The sequence below is a fragment of the Theropithecus gelada genome, chromosome 11, assembly GCF_003255815.1.
Source record: "Theropithecus gelada isolate Dixy chromosome 11, Tgel_1.0, whole genome shotgun sequence".
NCBI lineage: Eukaryota > Metazoa > Chordata > Mammalia > Primates > Cercopithecidae > Theropithecus > Theropithecus gelada.
Genome location: NC_037679.1, coordinates 12,230,182 through 12,257,465, shown reverse-complemented (window position 1 = coordinate 12,257,465; position 27,284 = coordinate 12,230,182). Strand labels below are relative to the sequence as shown.

At 48.5% G+C, this 27,284-nt stretch overlaps 1 protein-coding gene and 1 pseudogene across 1 annotated transcript; both read right to left on the bottom strand.

Annotated features, from left to right (window-relative positions):
* Window positions 1-5,306: 5,306 nt before the first annotated feature.
* Window positions 5,307-6,445, bottom strand: LOC112634221 (annotated as a pseudogene).
* A 6,419-nt stretch (window positions 6,446-12,864) lies between these two features.
* Window positions 12,865-26,800, bottom strand: SOAT2 (sterol O-acyltransferase 2). The gene is made up of 15 exons (XM_025403445.1): window positions 26,637-26,800; window positions 26,082-26,137; window positions 24,713-24,849; window positions 24,337-24,396; window positions 23,944-24,051; window positions 21,266-21,542; window positions 20,758-20,827; window positions 18,169-18,253; window positions 17,658-17,703; window positions 17,339-17,468; window positions 15,675-15,772; window positions 15,157-15,255; window positions 14,175-14,310; window positions 13,516-13,661; window positions 12,865-13,316 (listed from the first exon to the last, which is right to left on the bottom strand). Exons 1-15 carry the CDS (start codon window positions 26,716-26,718, stop codon window positions 13,266-13,268), a joined length of 1,581 nt encoding a protein of 526 aa, XP_025259230.1. The 5' UTR covers window positions 26,719-26,800; the 3' UTR covers window positions 12,865-13,265.
* Between the last annotated feature and the right edge of the window lie 484 nt (window positions 26,801-27,284).

Genomic DNA, 27,284 nt, shown 5'->3' with positions numbered 1-27,284 from the left:
TAAAATTTTAAAATTAAGAAAATGTATATGTATATATCTAAATTATAAAATTTAAAATATATATATATACCTCTAAAAAAGTGTGTGTATATATATATAAAAATTATAACATTAAAATATGTATATATATCTTTGGGAGGCCAAGGCAGGTGGATTTCTTGGTGGAGTTTGAGACCAGCCTGGCCAACATAGTGAAACATGGTCTCTACTGAAAATACAAAAAAAAAGGCTGGGCGCAGTGGCTCATGAGGTCAGGAGATTGAGACCATCCTGGCTAACACGGTGAAACCCTGTCTCTACTAAAAATACAAAAAATTAGCCGGGTGTGGTGGCGGGCACCTGTAGTCCCAGCTACTTGGGAGGCTGAGGCAGGAGAATGGTGTGAACCCTGGAGGCAGAGCTTGCAGTGAGCCGAGATCATGCCACTGCACTCCAGCCTGGGCGACAGAGCGAGACTCTGCCTAAAAAAAAAAATAAATAAATAATAATAATAATAATTTAGCTGGATGTGGTGACACATGCTTGCAATCCCAGCTACTCTGGAGGCTGAGATGGGAAGATCACTTGAATACACACACACACACACACACACACACACACACATATATATATATATATATATAGAGAGAGAGAGAGAGAGACAGAGAGAGACTCTATCGCTCCAAAAAAATGAAAAATAAAAAAATTAGCCAGTTATGATGACATGTACCTGTAGTCCTAGCTACCTGGGAGGCTGAGGCAGGAGGATTGCTTGAGTCCAGGAGTTCAAGGTTACAGTGAGCTCACACTACCACACTCCAGCCTGAGTGACAGAATGAGATCCTATCTCTCTAAAACAAGAACAGAAGCAAAAAACGGAGAAGACTCAAATTATACTAAACTCAGGAATGAAAGAGGGAGCATTACTACTGAACTTTCAAAAGTAAGGAAGGTTATACGAGAATACTATAAATGACTATGCCAACCAATTAGGTACCTTAGATGAAATAGACAAATACCTAGAAAACCACAAACTACTGAAATTGATTCAAGGAGAAATATAAATTCTGAATAGAAATATAATAAACAGAGAAAGAGTAATTGGATTAGTAATCTAAAAGCATTTCACAAAGAAAAGTGAAGATTTTAATGGTGAATTCTACAAAACATTAAAGACTTACTACCAATTCTTCACAAACTCTTCCAAAAAACAGAAGAGAGAATTCTTCTAAACTCATCCTATGAGGGCAGTATTAATCCTGATACCAAAACAAGGTAAAAACATCAGAAGAAAACTATATACCAATATGTCTTATGAATTTAGATGCAAAAATCCTGAACTAGCAAACCAAATTCAGCAACATATGAAAAGGGTTGGCCAGACACAGTGGCTTACACCTGTAATCCCAGCACTTTGGGAGGCTGAGGCAGGCGAATCATGAGGTCAAGAGATCAAGACCATCCTGGCCAACATGGTGAAACCCTGTCTCGACTAAAAATACAAAAAAATTAGCTGGGTGTGGTGGTGCATGCCTGTACTCCCAGCTACTAGGGAGGCTGAGGCAGGAGAATCACTTGAACCCAGGAGGCGGAGGTTGCAGTGAGCCGAGATCATGCCACTACACTCCAGCCTGGCAACAAAGCAAGAGTCTGTCTCAAAAAAAAAAAAAAAAAAAAAAAAAAAAGAGTTACATACCGTGACAAAGTAGGATTTGTCTCAGAAATGCAAGGTTGGTTTGACATCCAAAATCAATTAATGTATTATGCCATATCAATAGAATAGAGGACAAAAACCACATTTCATTGTGGTCTGTTGATGACCTCAATACACACAGCCTGGCCGGGATGGTGAAACCCTGTCTCTACTAAAAATACAAAAAAAAAAAAAAATTAGCTGGCATGGTGATGAGCACCTGTAATCCCAGCTACTCGGGAGGCTGAGGCAGGAGAATCACTTGAACCTGGGAGGCGGAGGTTGCAGTGAGCTGAGATCGTGCCACTGCACTCCAGCATGAGCGACAGAGTGAGACTCCATCTCAAAAAAAAAAAAAAAAAAAGAAAAGAAAAGAAAAGAAAAAACGCAACAAACTAGATATAGAAGGGGATTCTTCTCAACCTGATAAAGGGTAGCTACAAAAACCCTCTGCTAATGTCACACCTAATGGTGAAATTCTAAATGTTTTCCCTCTGAGATCAGGAACATGACAAGAATGTCTGCTCTCCCTACTTCTATTCAACATGGTACTGCAGGTTCTGTCCATGGCAATTAGGTAAGAAAATGAAATTTATTTCATATACAGCTGGCCATGGGGGCTCACATCTGTAATCCCAGCACTTTGGGAGGCAGAAATGGGTGGATCACTTGAGCCCAGGAGTTTAAGACCAGCCTGGGCAGCATAGTGAGACTTTGTCTCTATTTTTTAATAAATAAATAAATAAATAACAGATCAACATACAAATCAGTTGTGTTTCTATACATTAGAAATGAATGATCTAAAAATGAAATTAATAAAATAATTTTATTTACAAGGGCATCAAAACGAATAAAATACTTAGGAATCAATTTAACAAAACAAATGTAGAATGTATACTCTGTTTTTTTGTTCTGTTTTGTTTTGAGATGGAGTCTTGTTCTGTCGCCAGGCTGGAGTGCAGTGGCACGATCTTGGCTCACTGCAACCTCCAACTCCCTGGTTCAAGCTCTTTTCCTGCCTCAGCCTCCCAAGTAGCTGGGATTACAGGCACATGCCACCATGCCCAACTAATTTTTGTATTTTTAGTAGAGACAGGGTTTCACCATCTTGGCCAGGGTGGTCTCGATCTCCTGACCTTGTAATCCGCCTGCCTCAGCCTCCCAAAGTGCTGGGATTACAGGCGTGAGCCACCATGCCTGGCCAGAATGTATACTCTGAAAGCTACAACACATTGTGGAAATAAATTAAGGATCTAAATAAATGGAAGGACATTTCATGTTAGTGGATCTACAGAATGAACACAATCTCTATCACCACCCCAGTTGGCTTCTTTGCAGAAATTGACAAGTTGATCCGAAATTCATATGGAAATGCAAGAAACCCTTAATAGCCAAAACAATCTTGAAAAAAAAGAACAAACTTGGAGAACTCACACTTTCTGATTTCAAAATGTACTGTAAAACTACAGTAGTTTCAAGACAATTTCAAAAAAGACAAATAATCCAATTTAAAAATGGGCTAAGGATTTAAATAGACATTTCTCCAAAGAAGCTATACAAATGGCCAGTAAGCACATGACAAGATGCTCAACATCATTAGTTGTGAGGGAAATGCAAATCAAAACCACAATGAGATATCACTTCACATGAAGATGGCTATAATAAAAAAGAGATAATAACGAAGTGTTGGTGAGTATGTGGGAGGTTGGAACTCTCATACACTGCTGGCAGGATTATAAACCAGTGCAGCCACTTTGGAAAATGGTCTAGCAGTTCCTCAAATGATTAAATGTAGAATCATCATATGACCCAGTAATTCCACTTCCAGGTATATAGCCAAGAGAAATAAAAAACATTTGTTGAGGCAAAGAGTTATACACAAACATTCATAGCAGCTTTATTCAGAATAGACAAAAAAGTGGAAAAAACTCAATTTCATTACCGGTGAATGGGTATATAAAATGTGGTCTATCCATACAGTGGAGTAGAATTTGACAATAAGAAGGAACATCCAAGCACTTGTGAGTCAAAAAAAGAAATAAAGGACCGAGTGCGGTCTTTATTTCCATAGGCTCACACCTGTAGTCTCAACACTCTGGAAGGCAGAGGCAGCAAACTGCTTGGCTGGGGAGTCTGAGACAAATCTGGGCAACATAGTGAGACCTCTTTCTATTAAAAAAAATACAAAAAAGTTAGCCAGACATGGTGGTGCCCACTTTTAGTTGCAACGACTTGGGAAGCTGAGGTGGGAGGATAGTTTGAGCCTGGGAGGTCAAGGTTGCAATGAGCCATGATCAGACCATTGCACTCCAACCTGGGCAACAGAGGGAGACCTTATCTTGAAAAACAGAAAGATAAATGAAGTATGGTATATGCTAAAACATGATTGAATCTTCAAAACAGGTTAAGAAGAAGGCCATCTCAGAGGACCACATAAGGTATGATTTCATTTATTGGTTGACTGTCAGTTTTGAGACCGTGTCTCACTCTGTTACCAGGCTGGAGTGCAGGGCCCAGTGTTGACTCACTGTAGTCTCGACCTCCTGGGCCCAGGTGATTCTCCCTCACTCAGCCTCTAGAGTAGCTGGGACCACAGGCATGTACCACCATGCTCAGCTAATTTTGTTTTAAGTAGAGACGGATTTTCACCATGTTGGCCAGGCTGGTCTTGAACTCCTGAGCTCAAGCAATCTCTCTGTCTCGGCCTCCCAAAGTGCTGGAATTACACGCATGTGGCACCACGCGCGGCACTTTTTTTTTTTTTTTTTTTCTGAGACAGAGTTTCACTCTTGTTGCCCAGGCTAGAGTGCAATTGCACGATCTCGGCTCACCAAAACCTCTGCCTTCTGGGTTCAAGCGATTCTCCTGCCTCAGCCTCCCGAGTAGTTGGGATTACAGGCATGTGCCACCATGCCCAGCTAATTTTGTAATTTTAGTAGAGACGGGGTTTTCTCCATGTTGGTCAGGCTGGTCTCGAACTCCCAATCTCAGGTGATCTGCCCACCTTGGGCTCCCAAAGTGTTGGGATTAGAGGTGTGAGCCACCGCGCCTTTTTTTGTTGTTGTTGTTAGACAGAGACTCCTTTTATCGCCCAGGCTTGAGTATAGTAGCACAATCTCAGCTCACCACAACCTCTGCCTCCCGGGTTCAAGCAATTCTCCTGCCTCAGCCTCTGGAGTAGCTGGGATCATGGGTGCGCACCACCATGCCCAGCTAATTTTTGTATTTTTAGTAGAAACAGGGTTTCGCCATGTTGGCCAGGCTGGTCTTGAACTCCCCACCTCAGCCTCCCAAAGTGGTGGGATTACAGGTGTGAGCCACAGTGCCCGACCTTGGCATATTCTTAAAAATTAACTAATTAATTTTGTTTTTGAAGACAAGGTCTCACTCTGTCACCCAGGCTGGAGTGCAGTGGCGCTATCATAGCTCACTGCAGCCTCAAATTCCTGGTCTCAAGCAGTTCTCCTGCCTCAGCCTTCTAAATAGCTGGGACTACAGATGTGGCCGCCATACCTGGCTAATTTTTTTATTTTTGGTAGAGATGAGTTCTTGCTATGTTGGCCAGGCTTTTGTGTTTTTAAAGAAGTCATAAATAGCATTATTACCTTGGTATATCATACTGGTCTTGTTGCTGTCACTTCACATTTAACTGGCTTTCCATCTTTCCTCCCTTCTCCCATAGTCTGGCTATACAGTGCATCCTTGAACTGTTAGCCCACAGGAGCAACATACTTATTCCATCCACATCCCTAACACCATGCATTCCCAAGGTCAAAGTTCTGGTCCACAACCCTTCCCTATTGCAAGCCCCATGCTTGCAAAGGAATGCAAAGTAAACCAGGCCTCCCAGGACAGCTAGCTCCAGTGAAATGATGATGGAAAGCAGAAGCTTGTTGGTTGTCACTTTTCTGGACCTTGAAGGGAGAATCTTTTGACTTTTGCACAAGTTTTCATTTGTGTTTCCCAGTGTACTCTTGGTACGCTCTCACTGGTCCTGTTGGTTCCCCAGCTCTTCTGACATTTCTGAGCCAATCTGGTCAGTCTCTTGGGTGGCCTGGCCCAGGCTTTCGGTGCCTTGGAGAAGCATTGCCCTTTGCGACTGTAGCCTATTCGTATGCTCAATCTCTACAGCATATGTGCCATATTTCATGACTCCTTGGTCCCCAAGCATGGCTGCAAAGATACACTTCTTGCCTCCAGGTGGAGTTGGGCAAGGTCCTTCTGTTAGTCTTGAAGCTTCAACATTATGGGGTTATGGAAAGATAGGGGTACATAATGTAATTCCTCCTCCACCTGTGCCAGCATTTTGTTTGCTTCCTGTTGCTTTTCTTTTTTTTTTTTTTTTTTTTTTTTGAGACGGAGTCTCGCTCTGTCGCCCAGGCTGGAGTGCAGTGGCCGGATCTCAGCTCACTGCAAGCTCCGCCTCCCGGGTTCACGCCATTCTCCTGCCTCAGCCTCCCGAGTAGCTGGGACTACAGGCGCCCGCCGCCTCGCCCGGCTAGTTTTTTGTATTTTTTAGTAGAGACGGGGTTTCACTGGGTTAGCCAGGATAGTCTCGATCTCCTGACCTCGTGATCCGCCCGTCTTGGCCTCCCAAAGTGCTGGGATTACAGGCTTGAGCCCTCGCGCCCGGCCTTCCTGTTGCTTTTCATCAAAATCTCTGATCAACTTCTCCTGGGTCCCTGCCATATCCAGCAGCCACTAGTACACCCCTCGGGGGCACATCTCATGCAGCTGCTCAAAATGCTCCGAGGAGGTGGTGGAGAGGGGCATGGCGCAGGCGGTGCTTGAGCAGCGCCCATCAAGATTCTGGGCGCTGGGCCCGCTCCTAGCTTGGCAGTCAGCAGCCCTGGCCTGTAACCATCACCACCACTGATGCCTGATTTCGTTGATGTGAAATATCCAGAACAGGCCACGCATGGTGGCTCATGCCTATAATCCCAGCACTTTAGGAGGCTTAGGTGGGCAAATCACTTGAGCACAGGAGTTCGAGACCAGCCTGGCAACATGGCAAAACCCATCTCTACAAAAAAAAAAAAAAAAAAAATTTAAAGTACAAAAACTAGCTGGGTGTGGTGGTGAGCACTTGTGGTCTCAGCTGCTCAGGGGACTGAGGTAGGAGGATCGCTTGTGTGAGGAGTTCAATGTTGCAGTGAGCTATGATGGCACCATTGCACCCAGAAACCACTGTCTGGGTGACAGAATGAGACCCTGTCTCAAAGAAACAGAAAAACGAAAAGAAAAGAAATATCCAGAAAGTAAATCAGTGGTTGCCCAAGGCTGGGAGGTTTTTGGGACATGGAGAGTGACTACTAGTAAGTATGAGATTTTGGGGGCCAGTGATGAAAATGTACTAACTGTGGTGATGGTTGCACAAATCTGAATATACTAACATTATTGACTTGCATACTTTAAGTGGACGAATTGCATGATATGTGAATTATATTTGAATAAAGCTGACCAAACCCTTTACCTAAATTTAAAAGGTACAATAAAGCACCATATTTTCAAGACTCCATACAGATTTGTCATGTGTTAGAGTGGGTCCCTCTGACGAGAAGGGAAATAACAGGAAGGCTTGGATACTGGAGCAAATATTAAAATATGAGAGGCCCCTTTGCAGACCCATGATTGACACTTGAGTGAATGTGAGGTGAAAACCCTCAACGGTGGGGCAGGCACCTCTTTGGAGAAGTGTGGCTGTGACAGGGAGCTGAGAAGTGGGACAGCAGCCTGATGCAGCTGTGGGTGAGGAGAGGGACAGTTAGACATGGGGAGAGTAGACTAGGAGCATAGCTGGCTGCTGTTGGGAGCGATCTAGTAGAAGGGAGAATGGAGAGGTGGTGCTGGAGCTGCTGATATGATTGAGTGAGATGGTAGGAGGAGAGGGAAGAGGGCAAATTCTTTCAGTCAACAGGAAGGAATTGGGGCAGAGGAGAACTGCTGGGAGTTCTGTGGGCTTGGAGAGGGATGATGGGAGGAGAGAGAACAAATGAAATAGTTTCTTTGGAGAATGGAAAGGAAATCCTGGCCAGGCGCGGTGGCTCATGCCTGTAACTCCAGCACTTTGGGAGGCTGAGGTGGGTGGATCACCTGAGGCCAAGAGTTCAAGACCAGCCTGGCCAACGTGGTGAAAACCTGTCATTACTGAAAACACAAAAATTAGCCGGGTGTGGTGACATGCACCTGTAGTTCCAGCTACTCAGGAGGCTGAGGCATGAGAATCACTTGAACCCAGAAGGCGGAGGTTGCAGTGAGCCAAGATTGCACCACTGCACTCCAGTGTGGGAGACAGAGAAAGACTCTGTCAAAAAAAAAAAAAAAAAAAAAGGGAAATCCTGCATGCAGATAAAGATTAGGGTCATTGGACTTTGCTGAAATGTCCATTTGAAGCCTGTGTTGTAGAACGGTGGTGTGTGTGTTATGGAAGAGGGGCTCCGCATGGTAAAGCACGAGAGGAGCGTGGATAGTAAGGTGTGGGGTGCTGCAGAGGTCACAGACACTGGCCAGCATAGATTCAGGAGGGGACTATAGGACAGCAGAGCGAGTGCTGTAAGGGTCCCAGGACAGACAAGGTGATTTGGAGAAGAGAAAACACTGGGCAAAAGCAAAGGGGTGAAGGGAAGGTGGCTGGAACAAGCAGTTGGGTGCAGTCTGGCGACACACAGGGGACAACACTCGCAGACTCTAGACGGAAGAAAGGTGGCTCCCAGCAGGGCAGGAAAGTCCTGTTGGGCAGCAGCCTCACCACCCACCGCCACCCTAGGTACTTCCTGTCCCACAGCCTTCTTATCCCTAAGGATCCTGAAGGGAGGGCTGTGTGGGCACAAAGCTAATAATAAAAGGCCGTCCAAAGAGGAAGGGGTCCTGAGGCCACGCACAGATGGTGATTTCTGGTCTGACCCACCTTTACTCATCTTCAGGTGAGCCCAGTGGTGGTGTCCTGCCTTGAGTGCCTTCGGCACCCTGCCGGTGCTTCCCGCTTAGACACAGTGGGCTCATCAGGGATGTACCCATGAGCGTTTCGGTGGAGGAGGCCTGGATGGAGCTCAGCCATGTACAAGTCTCAGTACTGTGAGCTAGTAGGAAGACTAAACATAAAACTAAGAGATAATTCCCTGACGTTGGGTTAATTTCCTTACCATAAAAAGAAAGTATATTTTTGAGCTGGGCGCAGTGACTCACACGTGTAATCCCAGAATTTTGGGAGGCTGAGGCAGGCAGATCACTTGAGTCCAGGAGTTCAAGACCAGCCTGGCCAACACAGCAAAATCCCATTTCTATTAAAAATAGAAAAAATTAGCCAGGTGCAGTGGAGCACACCTATAACGCCAGCTACTCGGGAGGCGGAGGCATGAGAATCTCTTGAGGGGAAATTGCAGTGAGCTGAGATCGCACTGCTATACGCACAGCCTGGATGACAGCAATATTTTGTCTCAAAAAAAAAAAAAAAGAAAAGAAAAGAAAAAGAAAAGTAAGAAAGATAATTTTGGCCGGGCGCGGTGGCTCAAGCCTGTAATCCCAGCACTTTGGGAGGCCAAGACGGGCGGATCACGAGGTCAGGAGATCGAGACCATCCTGGGTAACCCGGTGAAACCCCGTCTCTACTAAAAAATACAAACAAACTAGCCGGGCGAGCTGGCGGGCGCCTGTAGTCCCAGCTACTCGGGAGGCTGAGGCAGGAGAATGGCATGAACCCGGGAGGCGGAGCTTGCAGTGAGCTGAGATCTGGCCGCTGCACTGTAGCCTGGGCGACAGAGCGAGACTCTGTCTCAAAAAAAAAAAAAAAAAGAAAGATAATTTTGAAGAAGAAAAAGGGAAAAGAGGAGGAGAAGAAAGAGGGCTTGGTTTGGTGTGTGCTACAGCGGTGGTCCCTAGATCAGCAGCAAGGGCTTGCCCTGGAAACTTGTTAGAAATGCACATTCTCAGGCTTGACCCCAAACTTAATGAATCAGAAACTCCGTATTAACAAACTCCGAAGGTAGTTCTAATGCACGCTGGAGTTTGAGAACTACAGTTCTAAGGCAATTTCCACTTTTTTCCACCCTCATCTCCAAACACTTAGCCATGTTGCTGCTGGAGCCAGGCTGCAGGGTGCCAAGTAAAGGCTTAACTTAGGGTTAGAGAGGGGAAGTCCTGGTGTGCAGACCTGGTGAGGAGCTTCCTCACTCTCACTGCATGGAGACCAGCTTTGAAGCACCCAAAGCAGAGAGATCAGAACCATGGGAACACTGGAAGAATGTGACTCAGAGGGCCTTGGCCCTGCAGGGATGCGGTTATGAGAGCTGGTTTCCCTGCCCACCAGAAGGCACAGCAGCCACTGAAAGAGGTATACGACAACTTAAACTATTAGGAGCACTTGAAGAGATTCAAGTAGTATGGAAAAAAAAAAAAGAGGAAAAAAGAAAGTAAAAAAGGAAAAAGAAAGAAACAACTTTCTGGAACTAAAAAACATTATTTTCAACAAGAGAATTAGTATACGTATTGAAAGAGAGAATAGTCACTGCTGAGACTCCAATTAGTGGCTTGGAAGAACAAACGGAAATAATATTTCAAAGCATGGAGCAAATAATATGAAGAGATGGAAATAACAAGGAAAATATGATTCTTGGAGAATAGATCCAGTAGTCCTAAAATTCAACTATATTAGTTCCAAAAGGGGGAAAAGGAATAGATGGAGGAGAGGCAATAAAGAATAGAAGAAAATTTTGCTGACCTGAAGAAATATCTGAGCTTAAAGACTGAAAGGAAACAGGAAGATACAACAAGAAAAGACATACACACAGGCATGAAACTCCCAAACTTCAAGGTTAAAGAAAAACATTTTCAAGTTTTTAGACAGAAAGAGCAAGTTATTTACAAAAGGAAACAAATCACATTAGTATAGGACTTTTCATCTGCAACACTGGAAGCTCAAAGTGGGAAAACTGAGAGAAATAGATGACTACGTAGAAATCTTTCTTTTTCTTTCTTTTTTTTTTTTGAGATGGAGTCTCGCTCTGTTGCCCAGGTTGGAGTGTGGTGGTGCAATCTCGGCTCACTGTAACCTTCGCCTCCCGGGTTCAAGTGATTCTCCTGCTTCAGCTTCCTGAGTAGCTGGGATTACAGGTGTGCGCCACCACTCCCGGCTAATTTTTTGTATTTTTAGTAGAGATAGGGTTTCACCATGTTGGTCAGGCTGGTCTCAAACTCCTGACTTTGTGATCCACCTGTCTCAGCCTCCCAAACTGCTGGGATTACAGGCGTGAGCCACTATGCCTGGCCAGGAATATTTTATTTATTTTTATTTTTTTGAGACTGAGTCTTGTTCTGTCGCCCAGGCTGGAGTGCAGTGGTGCAATCTCGGCTCACTGCAACCTCCGCCTCCCAGGTTTAAGTGATTATCCTGCCTCAGCCTCCCGAGTAGCTGGGACTATAGGCACCTGCCATGATGCCTGGCTAATTTTTGTATTTTTAGTAGAGATGGGATTTCACCATGTTGGCCAGGTTGGTCTCGAACTCCTGACCTCAAGTGATCCACCCACCTTGGCCTCCCAAAGTGCTGGGATTACAGGTGTGAGCCACCGCGCCCAGCCTTACACAGGAATCTCATACCCAGCTGAGAAAACTTTCACCTGTCAGGGCAAAATAAATCTTTTTGGAGATTCAAAGGATTCAGAGAGTATATCAATCTCATACCTCACCTGAAAGAATGGTTTGGTAACAGAACAGAGAAATCAAGACAGAGGAAGGTGAAGAGAAGAAAGAACAAGTAGTGAGCAACAAACTTAGAAAGAAAAATATTATACAGTAAATGTTCATGGAGCTTGACATACATCTAACTATATCTACAACCAAAAGTACTATCCTATCTCAGAAAAACCTAGGAGTTGGAAGCAGAGTGAGAGAGGTAAGAAAAAGTATTCTAAATGTCTCTCTTATTGGTAGAAGTGCAGGACATGAAACATCTTAATGGAATACGTATTTGGCATATTTGCAAATAATCATAAAGAAATGTGTATTATTATTGCTGGGAAGGGAAAGTAACTAACAGAAGAATGGAAAAATATAGAATATCTAAAATAACAATGGGGTAGGGAAAATGAAATGAATAGCAACATGAGCTAAAAAGTTAAATCATGGGATAGGTAAAGAACATACAATAAGATAACAGAAATGAAATAAAAATGTACCATTCATTCCACTTGTGGAATCATAATTTATGCAAAAGAAGGCATAAAAAGAGGGAGAAAAGAGCCTGGGTGCGATGGCTCATGCCTGTAATCCCAGCACTTTGGGAGGCCGAGGCGGGTGGATCTTGAGGTCAGGAGTTCGAGACCAGCCTGACCGACACGGGGAAACCCCGTCTCTACTAAAAATACAAAAATTAGCCGGGCGTGGTGGTGTGTAGTCCTAGCTACTCAGGAGTCTGAGGCAGGAGAATCGCTTGAACCCAGGAGGCGGAGGTTGCAGTGAGCCAAGATCATGCCATTGCACTCCAGCCTGGGTGACAGAGCGAGACTCCGTCTCAAAATAATAAATAAATAAATAAATAAAAGTGACAAAATAGATCTATATTTATTGACATAAAAAGATGTCTTATGCATACTGTTGAAATGTTAAAAAAAAAAAAAATACCCCATCTCTCTCTCTTAGGGACCCTGTTTTTTTTGGTCCTCAGCTCCCCCGACACTAATGTTCCCCCTTTTCTTACACAGATGTCTCCCCAGAGCCACATCAGGCAGGGAATCAGTGTAGGGAGGGCAGACCACACAGTCTGGTTTCTGAAACAGCTTTGAATAGAAGTATTCTGACCTTATGTCTCCTTCAGTCAGGACACTCCTAATATTAATGTCCCTATTATAGTTGTAGAAACTTGGGTTCACGAAATTAAAAGCTTTGCTTCAGGTCTGTACAAGGCATTCCTCTCCTGGGTCTGCTAAAGGAAAGGAGGCCTGCTACGTGTCCTCTCAAAATGTGCTAGGGGTTGCCAGGAGCAGAAGGATTAAAGGGGCTAGAAAATTCAATGTGAGTTGGAGAAGAGGTGGAAGAAGCATTGAGGTCAGGTTTCTGGGAGATGGGGGTGGCATAGAGGAGGTAAGGCAGGGGGCACCCAAAATTCTCACCCATCCTACCACAAAGTCTTGCCTCTGCAGACATAACTCTACAAAAATCCAAGTGAGCCTTGAACAAATGATGAATGAATGAATGAATGAATGAATGAAAAGGGAGACAGAGTTTATTGCTGTATTGGAAGGAATACGAAATCAAGAACGAGACCCTTTTCAAACCTGGGTGGCCCCAGTTCCTCTGAGTTCCCCCACATTCGTCAAATCCATAAGGTCCCCCAAGTCTCCCCAAGACAGTCATGGGGTAGGAGGGTATCCTGTACCCAGCCCATGGGGATAGGGACTGAAGAGTCACCCCTCTCACCCCCATGCTGAGGTCTGTGCTCAGCTACCCACAAGTCTGCAGATCTCAGTCCTTGCACATTCCCTGGTTGGGTCTTGTGTGCAGATTGCCTTGACTCAGAGCCAACTTTGGGAATGCAGACAGGAGTCCTGGTCCCAGGTTTTGCAGGCAGAGAACTTGGTGGTGTCATCTGCCCTGACCTCTAGGTATGGCAGGACCAAGATCGAGGTGTCACCAGCCCCCAGAAGGTTGTCTGAGCCAGAGAAGAATAAGTTGTGAATGAGGTCATTCCTGGTGACCCAACCCATGCATCCAAGACGTTAGAGTCCATCACCCCCAAGCCAGGCCCTGGTGCCTGACTGTGACTGGTGAGTTGGGGAACAAGGAGGGACTGGCTGTAGGGCTGTGTGTCCTCACGGATGGGGAGCTGGGTGAGGGTTGTGGTCTCTTACCTGGGGTAAGGGGCAGTGCTGCCGTGCGTACCACTCCTGGCAGTACAGGCTGACCTGGATTCCCTGGCCCAGAAACAGCATGGTCCACATCAGCACGTTCCATGCCGGGCCGGTGTGCTGGTCATGCATCATGAAGTTCAACATTCCTGGTGCAGGAGGAAAGGTTGTCACTCCAGCTCCAGGAGTTCCTTGTCTCCCTGGCTTCCCTCCCATTCCAGGGTATTGGGAAGAGATGGAACAAGAAGACCCCATTGGAGAAGATCTTGAACCCAGGTGCAGAAATTTGTAGAGGTCTAAAGTGGCTCATGTAAAACCAGGATTCTTCAGTTTGCACTTTAATATCCTGAATCTCATACTGAGCCTCTCAACCTCATCCCAGTTTTCTCCTCTTTGTCTTCCTCGATGAGTGATCTATTCAAGTGCTTTCCTCCAACCAGAGACCTCCTGCCACATGCCCCAGGATACAGCTTGGCTCCTCCCAATGCTGCCTCCCTCCCTGCTTTCCAAGTGACCCCCTCCCCCACTCCACCTCTCAGTCCCAGCAGCCTCGCCTTCAGTCCTGGGGGGGAGGCCTCCCACCATCAGTCTGGGATCTCCAGGAGCAGGACCCAGACCTCCCTCTGGATGGCTCCCCTCCAGTGGCAGAGAGGCCAGCTCACCTCCAATAACAAGGAAGAGTATCAGCATGACGGGATAGAAGAACCCCAGGACGAAGCAGAAGATATATTCATGGGCCACTGCGGAGACCAGGAACACACCCAGCATGGCTACCCCTCGGGCCTGGGCACCAAGGAGCTGGCAGGGTAAGGAAAGGAGTGAAGAGTGAGTCTCCCTGAGCTCCTCCATAAAGAGCCCCCACCTTAAGGAAGCCAGGGAGAGTGTGGTACAGTGGAGAGAATATGGGATCTGAGGTCAGAAGGGGTGACATCAATCTTATTTAAGAGCGTGCTGGCTGGGCACGGTCGCTCATGTCTGTAATCCCAGCACTTTGGGAGGCCGAGGCGGGCAGATTATGAGGTCGGGAGTTCAAGACCAGCCTGGCCAATATGGTGAAACCTCGTCTCTACTAAAAATACAAAAATTAGCTGGGTGTGGTGGCATTCGCCTGTAGTCCCAACTACTTGAAAGGCTGAGGCAGCAGAATCGCTTGAACCCAGGAGGCAGAGGTTGCAGTAACCCAAGATCACGCCACTGCACTCCAGCCTGGGAGACAGGGCGAGACTCCATCTCAAAAAAAAAAAAAAGAGCATGCTACTATCCCATTGGGACTTAGGTGCCATTTCAAAATGAGAATATAATAATACTTACTTCTCAGGGTTACTGTGCTGATTAAATGTATGTAAAAAACCCTTGTAGCTGAAAATAGATATGTGCATGTTCCTTAGAAGGCTAAGGTGGGAAACAATGCCCTGTGGAGAGGGTGGAATTAAGGATAAAGATGGAAGAAAGCTAAGATTGCAAGGACTTTCTACCCATTGGGTTGGGTAAAATGAGAAAATGAGGACAGATGAAATCAAAAGGGCCTTTAGGCCTGGAAAAGGTGAGTAGTGTAGATGCCACACTGTAGCAGGAGGAAAGGAGAGGGAAGGAAGGAGAGTCCTCATTAAATGTGGGAGCTGAAGGGGTCTGCAGGGCCCATACCCACAGCCCATCCTGATACACGTAGCTGTACAGCCAGTCATGGACCACCACGTTCCAAGTGCGGTAGTAGTTGGAGAAGGACGTTGAGTTCCACCAGTCCTGGAGAAAGTGGGGTCAAGGTGGGGGAAAGGAGGTAAGCAAGCATCTGGGTTCCGGCTCCTCCCCACTGCTCCCTTTGCCTGCACCCTATCCCAGTGTTCCAGAAGGGCTGGCTCCTGGCACAACAGGGACAGCAGACACCCTCCCAGCTCCCCCCTCAGGACATGGAGGCCCTGTCCTCCCTCCTACTCCCTCTCTCAGGAGAAGATTCTGTAGTACCATGCACACAAAAGCAGTTAGCCCTGGCTTGTCAGGAGATGGAGAGGTGGCATTATAACCACATCTAGGGGACTGCATTTCTTATTATGGGAGGTGAACAGCATGGCTGAAGTGACATCCAACCTGGACACCATCTTCCCCAGATCCCTCCCTAACCCTCCCTGCCTCCAGCTTCCAACTGGCCTAGGTCCAGGCCCCACCCGGTAGAACATTCTGTCTCCAAATCGTAGCATCTCGGCAAAGGCGTTGAGCCAGCAATGGAGGAAGGCAAAGAAGATGAGTAGCAGCATGAAGATTCCTGGTGGATGGCGACAAGAGGCTGCAAGTCAGGCTGGCCCACATGGACCCGCAGGCAGCCCTGCTCTGAGCTCTGAGGAGCCCCTGCCCAGAAACCAGGGCCCCAACTCTTACCATTCATTTATTGGTAATTCACAAATTTATGCATTCCTTTTTTTTTTTTTTTTTGAGACAGGCTGGATTGCAATGGTGTGATCATAGCTCACTGCAGCCTCAAACTCCTGGACTCAAGCGATCCTCCCACCTCAGCCTCCAAAGTAGCTGGAACTACAGACGTGAGCCACCATTCTCAGCTAATTTTTATTTTTAATTTTAATTTTTTTTTTTTTTTGAGACAGAGTCTCCCTCTCTCTCCCAGTCTGGAGTGCAGTGGTGAGATCTTGGCTCACTGCAAGCTCTGCCTCCCGGGTTCACGCCATTCTCCTGCCTCAGCCTTCTGAGTAGCTGGGACTACAGGCGCCTGCCACTACGCCCAGCTAATTTTTTTGTATTTTTAGTAGAGACGGGGTTTCACCGTGTTAGCCAGGATGGTCTCAATCTCTTGACCTCATGATCCACCTCCCTCGGCCTCCCGAAGTGCTGGCATTACAGGCGTCAGCCACCGCACCCAGCTGTTTTTAAATTTTTTGTAGAGATGAGATCTCACTATATTGTCCAGTTTAGTCTTGAACTCCTGGCCTCAAGCGGTCCTCCTTCTTTGGTCTCCCAAAGTATTGGGATTACAGGTGGTGAGCCACTGTGCCTGGCCTCATGCATTCATTTATTCATCCATTTGTTCATGTACATTTACTTGGCATCTACTTCGTGCCAGATGTTGGAGATGGAGATGAATCTCAAAGGGCCATTGGGAGTTCATAGAGTGATTGAAGTGAGACACACACAGACACAGAGACAGAAAGACATGTCCAACCATATGCCAGGGCAAATGTAATGGGAGCTAAGTATGGTGGCACTGATGTGCCTGGGAGTACAGAGAAACAGGTGGGTCATGGTAATTGGTGGCTACAAAAGGAAGGTTTCCCAGAGGAGGGGGCATCTCAGCCATGGGCCTCCAAGAAGCAACTAGATTCCATGGCTGAACGTGGGGAAAGGGTATCTCAAGCTGAGTGGCCAGTATGGGCAAAGGCCTGGAGGCATGGAAGTACATATCTTTCAGGGCTTGTGGTAGGATGAGAAGATAGGCTGGGGCTGCGTGGGAAGGAGTCTTGGATGCCACATCAAGGGTTCAAATCTGATCCGAAAGTGCCAGCATTGACTTATCACTAGAATTTTTGAAGGAGGGTAGGGAATGATTAGTTGTAGTAGGAAAGTTCGCCTGGGCAGCAGTGTCAGGGGTAGATGGGAGAGGAAAGATCTGGGTGCCAGGGAGATGGGTAGGAAGCTGATGTGGAGGGGGAGTGATGGTCTGAACCGAGACCATGGCAGTGGGCCCTGATAGGAGGTGACAGATGTGAGGGGAGACTCAGAAGGAGAGCGTGTTGAAACCGAGGGAAGGTAACTAGCAAGGCCTTCCCTGATTTGCCTTCCCCAGGGCACAGCTACTCCAGCCCTACCTTAGTTGGCTCACCTGGCAACGTGGCATGCAGGATAGAGAGCACCAGGGCACGGGTGCTGAAGGGCTCTCGGCTCATGTTGGCAAAGACAGGAACACAGAGTCGGCCCAGGATGAAGCAGGCATAGAGCACACAGCCCAGGGCCTGGAGGGGGCATGGGGACACATAACTGGAGAGGGACGCTGGCAGCTGCTGGTGGCATTGGGTCTCTGGCCCAGCACTGGCATTCTCTTCCCTTGGCACCACCCTCCCATTGCCTCCCCAGACCTCCCAGAAATGTCCCCTCTCCACCACCATGAGTCACAGGTCCACCCTTCTACCCTGTCTTCTCACCTGAGCAAAGTTCTTGGCCACATAATTCCACCTGATATAGGGCGTCCTGCAGCGGCAATTGGGACAATATGTTTCTCATTCTTTCATGTTGTTTCCTGCTCAGCCTGGGCACAGGTTCTGGGGCCCTCTCTCCGCAGTTCCCTTAATTGCTTAGGCCTGGGAGGATTATCTAGGGTGGTGGGGTCTAGGATACTTTGAACTTTCCGTAACAGAGTGACAAGAGGGTTTTAAGCATGGATGTCAACAAGGGTGTGTAGGATGGGTAGGATTTTCAGAACTAAAATCAGGACAGTCCTGGGTAAACCAGGAAAGTGGGCTGCCCTAGTGTCATCATAGGCTGGGCAAGGAGACAGGGTAGTCTACCAGTCACCTATTTCCCATCTTTATTATTAGATGCTTCCTGAGAAAGTGGCCAGTGCCTGAGGTGAGCCTGAGGACCTCAGGGAGGGGAGAGTAGAAGGGTAAGGTTCCTGTGGGCCTGGGCATGTGGGGAAGGGGTGCGGGGTCTTACCTGGGGTAAGTCTCCCTGTAGATGAGTGTTGGGCAGAAGAGGAAGTAGAGGTAGCTGGAGAAACAGGGGGCCTGGATCCCCTCACCTGGGGAGGAATGAGAGAGGTGGATTAGTAAGGGGAAGGGCAGAGGGCAGAGGTGAGGGGGCTGCTGGGGAAGGGTAGTGGGACTGGTGAGTGGAGAAATGGATAGGGTGGGGGTGGGGGATAAGCAAGGAGCTGGATGTAGGACCTAGATGCAGGCTGGGGGAGCTAAGCTGGGCAGGAGTGGAACTGGCTCTTTAACACCATCTCTTCTGTTTTCATTTCAGGCACCCTATCTTCCAGTGCAGGGCCTGCTGTGGCCAGAGCTTCATTTGGTACCCACACGTTCGACAACCCATTCTCCTTCCCCTTCTGTCTGGACTTCCTAATACAGGTACATCTTGTTTTACTGCACTTCCCAGATATTGCCTCTTTTACAAATGGAAAGTTTGTGGCAACCCTGCAAGAGACAAGCCTATCAGTGCCACTTTTTCCAGCGGCAAGTGCTCACTTCATGCCACTGTGTCACATTTTGGCAATTCCTGAAATATTTATAACTTTCTTCTTTTTATTATATGTGGTATGGTACACAGGCATAGAACACACAGCCCAGGGCCTGGAGGGGGCATGGGGACACCTAACTGGAGAAGGACACTGGCAGCTGCCGGTGGCATTGGACCTCTGGCCCAGCACTGGCCTCCTCTTCCCTTGGCACCACCCTTCCACTGCCTCCCCAGGACTCCCAGAAATGTCCCCTCTCCGCCACCATGAGTCACAGGTCCACCCTTCTACCCCATCTTCTCACCTGAGCAAAAATCACTGTGATCAGTGATTTTTAATGTTACTATTGTAATTGTTTTAGGGCATCATGAAACACACCCAAATAAGAGAGCAAACTTAACTGACAAATTCTGTGTGTGTTCTGACTACTGCACTGACCGGCCATTCTCCCATCTCTTCTGTTCTCCTCGAGCCTTCCTATTCTCTGAGATACAACAATATTGAAGTTAGGGGCCAGGCTCAATGACTCACTCCTGTAATCCCAACATTTTGGGAGGCCAAGGCAGGAGGATTGCTTAAGCCCAGGAGTTCAAGACCAGCCTGGGCAACATAGCAAGACCCTGTCTCTAAAAAAAAAAAAAAAAAAAAATTGGCTGGGCATGGTGGCTCATGCCTGTAATCCCAGAACTTTGGGAGGCCGAGATGGGTGGATCACTGGATGTCAGGAGTTCAAGACCACCCTGGCCAACATGATGAAACCCTGTCTCTACTAAAAATACAAAAAAATTAGCTAGGTATGCTGATGCACACCTATAATCCCAGCTACTCAGGAAGCTGAGGGAGGAGAATCGCTTGAACCCAGAAGATGGAGGCTGCAGTGAGCCAAGACTGCGCCATTGCACTCCAGCCTGGGAAACAAGGCAAGACTCCATCTCAAAAAAAAAAAAAAAAATTGAAATTGAAATTAGGCCAATTAATAACCTTGAAATGGTCTTTAAGTGTTCAACTGAGTGAAAGAAAGAGTTGCATGTCTCTCACTTTTTTTTTGTATNTTTTTTTTTTTTTTTTTTTTTTTTTTTGAGACAGAGTCTCGCTCTGCCACCCAGGCTGGAGTGCAGTGGCCAGATCTCAGCTCACTGCAAGCTCTGCCTCCCGGGTTCACGCCATTCTCCTGCCTCAGCCTCCCGAGTAGTTGGGATTACAGGCGCCCGCCACCGCGCCCGGCTAGTTTTTTTGTATTTTTTAGTAGAGACGGGGTTTCACCGTGTTAGCCAGGATGGTCTCGATCTCCTGACCTCGTGATCCGCCCGCCTCGGCCTCCCAAAGTGCTGGGATTACAGGCTTGAGCCACCGCGCCCGGCCCTTTTTGTATTTTTTGAGACTTGATCTCACTCTGTTGCCCAGGCTGGAGTACAGTGACACAGTCATGGCTCACTGCAGCCTCCATCTCCCGGACTCAAGTAATCTTCCCACCTCAGCTTTCCACACAGCTGGGACCACAGGCATTAGCCACCACACCTGGCTAATTTTTAAAAGTTTTTTGAAGTGAGACCCCATCTCACTATGTTGCTCAGGCTGGTCTTGAACTCCTGGGCTCAAACAATCCTCCCATCTCAGTGTCCCAGAGTGCTGGGATTACCGGTGTGAGCCACTGTGCTCAGCCTGCAGCTGGTGACTTTAAGGGCTCTTGTTAAGGGCTAATGCAGCTGGTGATTTAAGTTGGAGCCAGTGCCAACTTGTCATTCCAAAAATTCTAGGGCCCTTAAGAATGATGCTAAATATACACTGCATGTGCTCTATAAATGGAACAACAAAGCCTGGGTGACAGGCTGGGCCTGGAAATAGGAAATAGGAAAGTGCCAGAAGTCCTGGGTAACAAGAGGTGCCATCTGTCAGAGGCAGGAGCTGAGAATGCCTATCGATGAAAGCCCATAGAGCCCAGCTGGAGGCCGGGCCTGTGCCTGGTGGGCAACCTGGGCTTAGGAAGGCAGGGATTTTATCAGGATCCTGCACCTGCTGGCTTCGTTCAGTCAGTCAAGAGGACTGAGTTCACAACCGGGCCTCACCTCTTCTGGCACGAAGGGTCCCAGGCACAGCCTCTCTCAGGAAGGAGTAGCTTTTCATCAGGAACCTAACCTGTGGCAGAGTGGAAGGGAGGCCAAGTTGCTGTGTGGCTTTAAGCAAATCGCTTAACCTCTCTGTGCTCTGGGTTACCTCTGAGAGGCAGGCAGAGTGTAAGATCTGTCTAGTCAGAGTCCATATTTTTTCTTTTTGTTTGATGGCTGTATAGCCTAACATATGCTGGGATGAATGAAGGTTGCTGGGATAAGAGGCCAGAGCGGAGTCTTCCGGTCAACCTCCTGTGATGGCGGTGTCACACTGTTTGCCTTCCAGCCTGCAGGTTCCCCAAATCCCTCGTAACGGACTCCGCCCCTGGTAACTAGCTCCGCCTCTGCCAATGCAGTCTCTGCCCTCCCTCTCGTGGGCCCTGCCCCCTCTTTGGGGGACTCCCCTCTGCTGAGATGGCCCCGCCCACCCGCTCCTTCCTGTCCCGCAGCGGGGCTCGGCCCTCACCTGCTCGAAGACCAGGACACAACGGGAGGCCGGCGGGAGCTGATGCTCCACGGCCACGTGGACTGGCAGTGCGCAGAGCACCAGGGCGTGGGCAGCTAGCAGCGCGCAGCCCAGGCCCGCCCCCAGCGTCCAGGTGCCCCTGGCCCCCGGCCTGGCCCACAACCGCAGGGCCTGGTACGGCGCCAGCAGGGTGGACAGAAACATGGGCACCCAGGTCACCAGCGCCAACGGCAGCTGTCCGAAGCTGAAGATCAGTAGGTCAAACTCCAGCCGCAGCCTTGGAGTGGGGAGGAGAGACAAAGTAGACAAGTGAAGTCCATTCTTGTCCCCTTCCTCTTCAGTCCGAGCTCCTGGAAGATGAACTGAGGTATCTTGATCAGGTTGTGAGCTCCCCATCTCTGGAGGTGTTCAAGACGGCACCTCTGTGGCACAGGGCGTTGCTCCAGGATACTTAGTCATGGCATGAGTTTGATTCTAAATGACCTTGAGAGCCCTCTCTGGTTTCATGGCGTTGCTAAGGGCTCAGCACTCTATATACAACACGTGTTAGGATATAAGGTAACTAGACTGACTGACTTAGTTTTGTTCCTTTGGAGCGTCTGTTGTAGGTTGGAGCTAATAGGATGCCGGTTGTTCAGTGTTTTGTTAGCCTAGGTTAAGAGTGTGTGGTTTGTTAAGGGGAAAAACAAAACAACTTAAGTGTCCATTAGTAAAGGACTAAGTGAACAAATCTGACACCTCCATACTCTGCAGTCCTTCAAACCAATGGACTAACATGAAAAGATCCCTAAAATAAATTGTTAGTGAGTAAAAGCAAATTACACAATAATAGGTACAGTTTCTTATTTATGTGAAACCTCCACAATGTACCTATCTTTGGTACTGAATGTCAATGCATGGAAAATGCTCTAGAGGGAAACTCAGAAACTGTTTTCTTTTTTAGAGACAGAGTTTTGCTCTGTCACCCAGGCTGGAGTGCAGTGGTGCAATCTCTGGTCACTGCAACCTCCGCCTCCCGGGTTGAAGTAATTATCCTGCCTCAGCCTCCTGAATAGCTGGGACTACAGGCTTGCACCACCACGACTGGCTAATTCGTGTGTGTGTGTGTGTGTGTGTGTGTGTGTATATATATATATATATATTTTTTTTTTTTTTTTTTTGGGTAGAGACAGGGTTTCATCATATTGGCCAGGATGGTCTTGAATTCCTGACCTCAAGTGATCCGCCTGCCTTGGCCTCCCAAAGTGCTGGGATTACAGGCGTGAGCCACTGCGCCCAGTCAGAAACTGTTTAAAATCCTCCGAGAGCACTGTGGGATTGAAGGAGGTGGTCAAGAAGGACCCCCTTTACAGGAAAACATGTATTTGAGCTTTTTACTGAGATTTTATCATTTTTAATTTTTTTAATTTGTTTTTTTCTTATGCAAACCTAGCGGTAGATTTTACCCTTTTAATACTTACAGAACTAACAACAAAAATTTTACCAAAAGGCAATGCTGTTGCTGAACCTGTGGATCCTTGGTCCTGTTTTTGTTATTGCTTCCCAAGCCTGACATAGGGAGAGGGGCTGTGGCAGGCCAGGTTTCACTAACACAGGCCTCCATAACAACTGTTTCAGTACTGGCTGAGTGGTTAAGTTAAATATTAAAAGCCAGTGCCCTTAGACAAAGGCCGGAATGTAACAAAAGCCCACCAAGAGTTTTGCCTAGGCCTTTCCTGAACCTCAAAGCATGATTAAACAAGTTTTACTGGGGGTCTGAAGAAGCTCTTCAAACCTCCATGATTTAGCAGGAGACAAGAGAAGGGTAATCACCCCAGCACCTGGACCCATTTAGATTAAGTCAACTTACTGAGGCTCCAGAAGAAGGTCTTCAAGACTCAGACCTTAGTTATAGATTAAAAGAAGTTAATCACTTATGTCTTTAGATGAATGCACACTTACACATAGACATATAGCTTAGAAGGTATATATGCTCTGGAAATTGCAATTTTTAGTTGGCCTAGTGATAATTTACAGGCCTTCTCCCTGTAACCAGTTATAGAAATAAAAACTCTCTTCCTCCCCAGTTCATCTGCATCTCGTTATTGGGCCACAAGAAATAGCAGCCCCAACCCTCAGTTTGGTCCGGGAATGGTGGGAGTCCTGAAAATATAGACCCCCAGGTTATACAGCTCTCTGAAGCTCATCCTCACAGTTGGGTGGGGTGCTCTGTGGGGGAAATGACCCACCCAGGCACTTGGGTACATGTCTGTCTTCCCCACAAGACTGGGAGTGCCTCACAGACAGGAGTGGGGTCTGCCCCCTCATTTCTCTGACCACTAGGACTGGTACTCGGGAGGTGCTCAATGGAGGTTACTTGAATAGAACTGACTGGGAAAGGAGTGTGTATGGGTGTGCATGTGTGCATACACACACATCTGCCTCAGGGCAAGGTGTCATTGATTAGCATTTGAGAGTGACTGGCCCTGGGAGGACAGACCAAGGGCCAACCAAGGCTGGGGAAGGAAGGGATCCTAGAGAGTGTTTCGGGTGGGAAGGTTGTTGGGAGCAAAGTTGGTACATGTCCAATAACGAAAGGGGGGACCTGTGTCCGCTTGCCCCAAGGGCAAGTGGGGCACTGAGGACCCAGAGGGTCTGATCAGATAGGTGTGCCTGTCCCAGGTGGGAAGGGGACCTACCTGCCCTCATCAATGAAGTCGATGGCCAGAGTGCTGATGATGAAGACACACAGGCCAGCGATGAACATGTGGTAGATGGTGCGGAAATGCTGCACCTCCATCAGCTCACTGGAGGGATGGGGACCTGAAGGTCAGTGTGGGAGGGTCCTCAGGGTGGTGTGAACTAGCTCAGACACTGTACACATGAGGCATGGGGCCTAACGATCCAGAACTTCCAGCTAAAGGCCTTTCTTCCACAACCACGCCCAGGGCAAATAGGGGACCTGCACCTTAGAAACCCTTTCCAAGTCCTCCCCACAAACCACCTAGAGCCTGGGGATGAGAAATGAGGTACCGTGACCCCCAGCCAAAGCCCTTTCTTTTCCTCCCATTACTTGTCATCACCCGACTTACTCAAGCAGGGACTTGCGGATGATGAAAACTTTCTGTTTCCCCGGGGATGGCTCCTGGGTCCTGAATTGAGATGTTTGTTCAGGGTCAGGAAGAAGTCAGTGGGCAGAGGGCAGGGCCATGCAGAAGGTCAATACTTGGGAGCCAAGGGGAGTGGTAGGGAGAGGCCAGGGCTAGGGCCAGAGGGCAGGACCGGGTGGAAGGTCAGGGCCAGGGCAGAGTGAGGCCCAGTAGGTGGAGGCCAGTGTTAGGAAGACAAGATAAGTGGGGAAGAGGGAAGGCTGGAGTCGCAGTCCTGCCAAGGCTGGCAAGGGCACATCATGTGATAGCTCATGATCATTGCTACAGAGGAGCCTGCACAGCTGCTCCCTAGACTCACCTACTCAAGGAATCTGGGGGAGGCAGGGGCGGAGGTTTGTCTTGAGATGGGTAGGATTGTATAGCCTCCCACATGGCCCGATCCAGCAGCTCCCTCAGTTGTCCCTGCACTTGCTCCAGCAATTGTGCCTTCACAGCCTGTGGGACAAAGCCAGGGCAGAGCCCACTGTCCCTCCAGTCAGCCATCCTTTCATTTACCAGACATTCACTGAGTTTCTACCTATGCCAGGCATAGTGCTTTAAAAAAAAAAAAAAAAAACCGGGGGGGTCTGCAGGGAGGGGGGATCAGGGGTCAGCAGTGGCAGCCCTGTGGGGGGAAGGGCAGGCATTGGTGGGGTGGTGATGGGTCTGCTGGTGGGGTAGGACCCCACAATGCTAAGTGCTGTGGTAAAAAGATGAACAAGCCATGATTCCTGCCCAGAGTTGATCTCCTTCTGGCTTCCCGGGGCATCAGTAAGGATCAGGGAGTGACAGCAGGAGCAAGGCTTCCCCTCCCTGGGTCTGAATTCCAGCCTGGTCACCTCTGATTGTCAGTCCTCACCCCTGTCCTCCAGCCACACTAGCAGGAAGACTCTATCTACTGGCTTTCAATGACCCTCGGGACCTGTGCTTCAAACCCCTACATCTTTACCCTTAATTCTTTTTTTTTTTTTTTTTTTTTTTGAGGCGGAGTCTCGCTCTGTCGCCCAGGCTGGAGTGCAGTGGCCGGATCTCAGCTCACTGCAAGCTCCGCCTTCCCGGGTTTACGCCATTCTCCTGCCTCAGCCTCCTGAGTAGCTGGGACTACAGGCGCCCGCCACCTCGCCCGGCTAGTTTTTTGGTATTTTTAGTAGAGACGTGGTTTCACCGTGTTAGCCAGGATGGTCTCGATCTCCTGACCTTGTGATCCGCCCGTCTCGGCCTCCCAAAGTGCTGGGATTACAGGCTTGAGCCACCGTGCCCGGCCCTCTTTACCCTTAATTCTAACCTGATCTTTGTACCAGGAACAAGTCATCAGGCTGGGCACCATGGCTCACGCCTGTAATCCCAGCAATTTGGGAGGCCAAGGCAGGTGGATCACTTGAGGTCAGGAGTTCAAGACCAGCCTGGCCAATATGGTGAAACCCCGTCTCTACTAAATATACAAAAAAAAAAAAAAAATTTAGCCACACCTGGTGGCACTCATCTGTAGTCCCAGCTACTCACTTGAACCTGGGAGGCAGAGGTTGCAGTGAGCTGAGATTGTGCTGATGCACTCCAGCCTGAGCGACAGAGCAAGACTTTGACTCAAAACAAAAAACAAAAACCAAAACAAGTCATCTTTATCACCAAGCCTCATTCCTGCCTCCTGCGACCAAGCATCTGTCCACTTGACCTCTGACGCCCCTCACCTCCATGTGTCGGGTCCATTTCACCAAGTCCGGGGCTCTGTGCATCTCAGTGTTTCCTGGGAGGAGTGATCAAAGGCACAGTCAACAGGAGGAGTTGGGGTTCTGCAGACCCAGAGGCATCCTGTGTTCAGGAAATGCTTTGTGTGCTCAGCAGCCGCCCTCACCCCAACCAGCCAATATCTAGTATCATGGGTGGGGCTACTAGAAGGGGAAGTTGCTGTTGCCAGTGGTGAGGTGGCCATAGGCAAGCAGGGGGCCTGGTGACATTACTGGGAACAGGGCACTCAGGGAATGGGAAGCTACTCCGTTCACCCTCTGGGGCTAAAGAGTCAGAAAGATAAGGCCAGGCCACAGCTCTGACGTAGCTCTTTTCTGTTCCATCTCCCAGCTGGGTGGCTCAGGGCTGAGGCCAGGGTCTGCCTTCCTTGGCCTCTCTGGACAGCAGGAAGGATTGGCATCAGGCAGTTGGAGCCTTCTCTCCATAGCGCATCTCTCCCCTCCTGCCCCACCACCCGCTGGTGCCTTCTGTGCCCCCCGAGGGCGAGGCCGGCTCACCATCTCTGCAGGGTTGGTGTTCCCGCTCCCCTCCCGGCCCTTCTGTCCTCTGCAGACGCAGACGGGCCCCGCCTGGCTCCATGGAGCGGTCTCCAGTGGGCAGCAGGCAGCCCTTGCCTGTGTTCCCTCCTTCCTTTGCAGCGTGGCCTGCCCTGCAGAACTCTTGTCCCACTCAGCTCAGGTGACAGCTCCAAAGACTAAAGTCCTTTCAGGAGGAGGGGGCCTCTGGGAGCCCGATAGGTTATCTGATCCGGAGGGCAGAGCTTCTCAGATTCAGGCCTCACTCTGCTGTCTGTTCCAGGGATGGCCACATCCCCCTAACACCCCAACCATCATCCAGATGCCCAGCTCCAAGGGTGCTATCCACCCCCTCCCCACACACACAGGAATAGTGGCTGGGTACGTCGCGGGGAGGGGAACTTTGCCTCTCAGAAGCTTGTCACCTAGCATGGCTGGCCTTCAGTCTCTCCCAGCAGGCTGAAGGTCAGGGAGGAGTCAGAAATGTCTTCATGTATCAGTGTGTTCAGCTCCCTTTCACCACAAGGTGTGTGACTGATGCATGTGGTAATATTCTAATGGGGTTAGCACCGTGCTACTCATTGGAGCTGGGGCCCCTCCAGGAAAGGCTGAGTGCCAGGGCCCCTGAAC